A 5,838-nucleotide genomic window follows, 5' to 3' on the forward strand; every position below is an offset into this window, starting at 1 on the left:
GGTGCTGATCCTTTTCTTACTACAATAACAGGAGAAAATGCTTTGTGCATGGCTATTTATTATTTTCTTGGTAATCCAACAGAAAATGATTTTTCTTGCCTTGACATGCTTGTAAAAACAGGTTAGTTACCTGATTGGTTTTTAGTCTTCATTCATAATATTAACAGATTTAATATTTTTATGTAATTTTATGTTTTTATAGGATGTGGATTTGGGTTTGAAGATAAGTGGTATAACATTTTGTTAGAAATGACATTTAGTAGTAATCATACAAGACTAGTACACTGGTTAATTTTACATTGTAAACTCCCATCATACAAGATCTTACGATGCTCTTCTACACCACCAATATTAAATTAGAAAAAGAATGAAAATATGTTAAATTACAAATTAAGTGTATAATATAGCCAGTTTGATTAATATTTTTTAAAGTTGGTCAATATCTTATTATCTTCTTACTATGAATTTGTATTATGTTTAAAAATAGTAAATATGTACGTATTAGTTTTAATAAAGTTAAAAATTAAATGATAACTGTTAAATTTTATAATTAAAATTAAAGAATCTAGTTTTTTAATGTTACCACAGACAAGATATATTTAAATATATACCTACATCTCGCCTGTAGTGTTATAGTGTTTGCATAATGACATAGACAACGTACAAGATAGATCTAATATCGTATAGGACTTTGTGACTCCGGCATGGAGGCTGAGAAGACCCTTACCATTTTCGTGTTGTTCTCAACGTAGTAGTTGGAATTAGAATGAAACGTAACTATGAAATTGCAAATAAGAAAGTAACGTAGTTATTTATTACGAGACGATTCATCACATACGCGTTTTCTACTGCTGCCAAAAGATCGTGATCGTGACGATAACTCGTCCAGGTATTGAGCAATACATAAATGAGTAAGACAAGGAAAAGAATAGGATTAGACGAGGATAAAAAAAAATTTCAAAGTGAAACTAACGCCATCTCGTGTTTGGCTGCGCGAACTAACAACTCGTTACTAGGATCACAGAATGTAAACAGAGGTATTAGACAAGGAACGCACTAGTGTGCGAGAAGGACAGAGAGAAAACGTTTCCTATTGGTCCGCGGGCCGCCATGTTCCGTCTCCCACACGCTGTATCAAGTCGGTCAGGGAAAAACCATTAATAACTTATTAATTAGGATGATTTTGTGAACTTTTAAGTTTGAAGAATGTAGTGTGGACCTTCAGCAACTTTCATATATAGTTCTTAGTGTAATAGACCCTCTCAATAATTAGTTATTAACAATTTTAGTACGGGATATCGGGAACGATATCGCATATATTCACGGAATTTCAATAATTTCATCGCTTTTTACTAAATTTTTATGCAACTAACTGCATGCATCTGAAATGCAACTTCTTTAGCTACATTTTCATATCATTTTTATTAACATATCCCATGTGGTTTGATAGTTATTTAACATTCTTTGGTTGAATATTACCCTCGTCGCATTCAATTGTAAAACATTTTCGTTATTTCAATAGATATGTATGACTAATTATGCACTTTAAAGTATGTAGAATGTAGAATGGACTTTTATATATATTCTGCAATTAGTTTGGTAGCCGTAAGTGATGTAGTTTATTAGATATTAGCAAATGTTTATAATAGTTGACTATACTCGAGTACGATGAATAGGGGACTCTTTCATATAATGTTTAATAACTCTTAAACTAAATCAAATATGTTAATAAAAATTATATGAGAATGTAGCTAAAGGAGTTACCTGTCAGGCGCATACAGTTAGTTGCATGAGAATTTAGTAAAAAGCGTTGAAATTATTGAAAAACCGTCAAGATATGCGATATCGTTCCCGACATCCCGTACTAAAATTGTTAATAACTAATTATTGAACAGATTTAGCACTATAAAATCTATATGTGAAAATTTCTGAAGGTCCACACTACATTCTTCAATCTTAAAAGTTCACAACTTCATCCTAATTAATGAGTTATTAATGATTTTTCCCAAACCGACTTTATGTAGCGTCTGGGAGACGGCCATTACGGCCCGCGGACCAATAGGAAACGTTTTCTCTCTATCCTTCTTGCACACTAGTGCTTTCCTTGTCTAATACCTCTGTTTATATTTTGTAATCCTATTAGAAAATCGTAGTTCACGTCACCTAACGCGAGATGGCGATAGTTTCACTTTTGAAAATTTTTTATCCTTGTCTATCACTATATCTTTCCTTGTCTAACACACGGCATTATTGCTATCCTTGTCTACCCTTATTTCTTTCCTTGTCTAACTCATTTCTCTAATACTATCCTCATCATCCCTATTATATTTAATTGATACTTATAATCAATTTTTAATTGCTTTAACATTACTAATAATGTAGATAGTAAAATATAATTTCTGGCTTATTTTCAATCTCCTATCTTTTGGAAAAGATGTCGATTCTTGGAAATGACGTCAATTCCAGGATTTTCCGAGAATTTTAACACGCGACGAGTAATTGTAAGTCTATATTCCGGACGCTATTTTCGCTCGAATTTCGGGATCTTTTCGATTCTTTTAATACTTACGTGTTTCTAGCGGTTTTCTGGACTTAGTTTATTTAATTTTGCAATGGAATATTGTTTAAAGAATAAGCTCTTTGCACAATTAAATGGACATAGTGTGTAAGGGAGAAATAAATTAACTGTAAAATGCTGTAAAACAATGCTGGCTGATATATTTTATACAGTTATCTTACAATAAATAATTGATTTTTTCTATGGTGTCCTAGATGGTCCATCTGTAATTCATACGAAAAGAATATTAATGTTTTTAATTTTTAATAAAAGTTATAAACAATTTCTGATTAATCTACTGAATACAATGGTTAATTCAATGCAGAAGTAGTATATTAAATTGTTTTATTAAGTTAAAGCATACAATAATTTTATTTAAGACTTCCAATAATTATAAACAACCATGTAAATTGTTATTTGACAGCAAACATTAATTATTCTATAATTAAAGTATTTGAAAATAAACCAGAAACTTTATTTTACTATCTACATATTGGTAATGTTAAAGCAATTAAAAATTTATTATATGTATCAATTTTGATCTGCTTAGTATATGTAATTATACTCTAATTTACAATAAATATTATTTAAAGGGAAAAATTCAAAGAATCCTCATTATACTATAATAAAAAACATAAACATAATATTTTTCGTTAATGGTTGATTCATCCTATGCATGTGTTCTAATGCTTTCGAGAGATCGTCAAAGTTCTACCCACGCAATCCAATATATGTAAATATCTTTACATACGAATTTAACGAAAGATCTTTTAAGTACTTACACCTGCCAACTTTGTCATCTTTTTGTTTTATTAATCTCAAAAAAAAAAACTTCACATAGAGAGTTGATGGTTGGATTGCATATCATTCCTAACATTCCTAAACTCATCGCTCTGTTATCGTAGAGGGCATAACAAAACCTCTGATTTTTTACACGATCGGTATTTCAGAACGTTAGACAGAAATATATTAGGTGATAGGTCTATTTTGTACCTCGTCTGTGGTAACGATCATTACCATTTCATATCATTTCCAACATGACCGATTCAGCATAGATACACTAGTAATGATTGGAAGTCAAACTAAATGTAACTATGAAATCATTAATTACATGAGATATGAGATAATACCTATACTTCGTTTGTGGTGTTATTAATTTGTGAAAATGTTTATGTATGAAGTATAGTACATGACATGTTATTTTTTTTTAAAAGTAGGGAGGAGAAGATAAAAGTTTAACCGTACAGGTTTTCTTACACGATGGCAAGTACTGGTTTATTAGTTTTAACAAATCCTACAAAGATGATAAAATTATTACCGATTATTAAAAAACATGTGTTAAAGACATTGTATATCCAGTATTTTCCAGAAAAGAACATTTTTCTTTCTGGTAATCATACGATTTCAAATCCTCAATGGAAAACATCTCGTTATATTCAAACTATTTCGAATATTTACGTGGATACATCTTCTATATCCTCATGTCTTGATATTCGGGTATTACTTACAAGTAGGAAAAATTTTAATTTATCAATAATAAATACTAAGAAGCCTGTGGAAGTAGTTATTTTTGATCAAATTTGTAGCAAGAAAGAAGCTGATACTTTTATACAAGATTACTTAACTAATACCTCTATGGGCTGTAATTTTGTTATTTTTCATGATGATCAGAAAATGGAAAAAATAAATAATGTAATATCTTATGTTAATGAAAATAAGACTTACAAGAATGTAGTACTTGGTGGCACATTTGATCGAATACATAATGGTCATAAAATATTTTTAAGTGAAGCTATAATACGTTGCACAGAAAAATTAACAGTTGGTGTAACTGATACAAATATGTTGTCTGGTAAGACTTTATTATGGGTGAACATATATTATAAGAAGTACAATTTGTATATTGATTATTAAATAATTCTGAAACCTTATTTCCAAAATAAAAGTTATTCACATTTCAGTTAACTCAATCAATTACTTTTACAGGAAAATTATTAGGGGAACTCATAGAGCCTTGTTCTACAAGAATACTAAAATTGAAAGAATTTTTGGAAGATGTGGATTCAACTTTAACATATAATGTTGTGCCAATAAATGATATGTATGGTCCAACCAAATATGATCCAACAATGGAATTGATAGTAGTTAGTGAAGAAACAAAACGTGGAGCAGACAAAGTCAATGAATTGCGTGCAAAAAATAATTTAAATAAATTAGATATTCATGTTACAAAATTAATAAATGATGAGAATCATAGAAAACATGAAGAAACTAAAATCAGTTCTAGTAATCAAAGAATACGATTATTGGGTACAAAACTTCAAGCTCCTGTATGTATTACATTAAGTTTTACTAAGTTAAAGTTCTAATTTTCTTATTGTGTTTTAGAGAATAGGAGATAAACCATTAAAACCTTATATTATTGGTTTGACTGGTGGCATAGCAAGTGGAAAATCATCAGTAGCTGATAAATTAAAAAAGTTAGGTGCAGGTCTTGTAAATTGTGATAAAATAGCACATGATTTATATTTACCTGGTAGGAAGTGTTTTGATGCAATACTTGAAATTTTTGGTCCCACTATACTGAAATCTGATGGATTTATTGATAGAAAAGCACTTGGATATATAGTATTTAATAATAAAGTAAGCTTGCATTTTTTAATATTATGTGCTAATGGTTAATGTTTTTACTATTTTTTTAATTTATATTTTATAAGTATAAATTTGCTTTTAGACACAATTAGATAAATTAAATAAAATCGTTTGGCCCATAATTTTAGAAGAAGCAAAGAAACAAGTAAATGATTTTTATGCAAAAGGATTTGATATAATTGTGATGGAAGCTGCTGTTTTAATTCAAGCTAATTGGCAACATGAGTGTCATGAAATATGGACCTGCATCATTCCACCAGAAGAGGTAGTGTTAAATTCAGCAATTAAAACTATAGATATTTCATAACAATATATTTTTTTAACCACATATAAGATTTATTATGAATGTAGTTCATTACACAATTGAGTTTTGTATTTCTAGGCTATAAGGAGGGTGAAAGAGAGAAATGGATTGACTGAAGCTGATGCAAAATTAAGAATCCAAGCACAACCAAGCAATCTAGAACAAGTTAATGAAGCTAATGTTGTACTGTGTACTTTATGGAGTCATGATGTTACTGAAGAACAAGTGCAAACGGCATGGGATGAGTTAATAACATTTTTATCTAATCAAGCAAAAAGTTAAAAAATATTTGGTTAGTATAAAATTACAAGTATAATTTTTAAAA

General features: G+C 29.3%; 2 protein-coding genes across 2 annotated transcripts in view; both read left to right on the forward strand.

The window, feature by feature from the left end:
• LOC108577046 overlaps window positions 1–360 on the forward strand; it is an 832-nt gene extending 472 nt beyond the window's left edge. The window contains exons 2-3 of the mRNA XM_017940133.1: window positions 1–121; window positions 203–360. Of these exons, the coding sequence (XP_017795622.1) occupies window positions 1–121; window positions 203–360 (279 nt within the window). The remainder of the gene's footprint in view (window positions 122–202) is intronic.
• A 3,457-nt stretch (window positions 361–3,817) lies between these two features.
• LOC108577079 (bifunctional coenzyme A synthase) lies at window positions 3,818–5,795 on the forward strand. The gene is made up of 5 exons (XM_017940177.1): window positions 3,818–4,409; window positions 4,544–4,887; window positions 4,946–5,200; window positions 5,292–5,474; window positions 5,592–5,795. Exons 1-5 carry the CDS (start codon window positions 3,818–3,820, stop codon window positions 5,793–5,795), a joined length of 1,578 nt encoding a protein of 525 aa, XP_017795666.1.
• Window positions 5,796–5,838: the final 43 nt, after the last annotated feature.

This window comes from Habropoda laboriosa, unplaced genomic scaffold, assembly GCF_001263275.1.
Source record: "Habropoda laboriosa isolate 0110345459 unplaced genomic scaffold, ASM126327v1 scaffold486, whole genome shotgun sequence".
NCBI classification, from domain to species: Eukaryota; Metazoa; Arthropoda; class Insecta; order Hymenoptera; family Apidae; genus Habropoda; species Habropoda laboriosa.

What these genes read in the sequence shown, in the direction of transcription:
- LOC108577079 (XM_017940177.1), top strand. Translation starts at nt 3,818, where the DNA reads ATGGCAAGTACTGGTTTATTAGTTTTAACAAATCCTACAAAGATGATA. An exon ending in TGATACAAATATGTTGTCTG is followed by an intron (nt 4,410 to 4,543) that starts GTAAGACTTTAT and finishes TTACTTTTACAG; the next exon opens with GAAAATTATTAGGGGAACTC. An exon ending in GCATCATTCCACCAGAAGAG is followed by an intron (nt 5,475 to 5,591) that starts GTAGTGTTAAAT and finishes TTGTATTTCTAG; the next exon opens with GCTATAAGGAGGGTGAAAGA.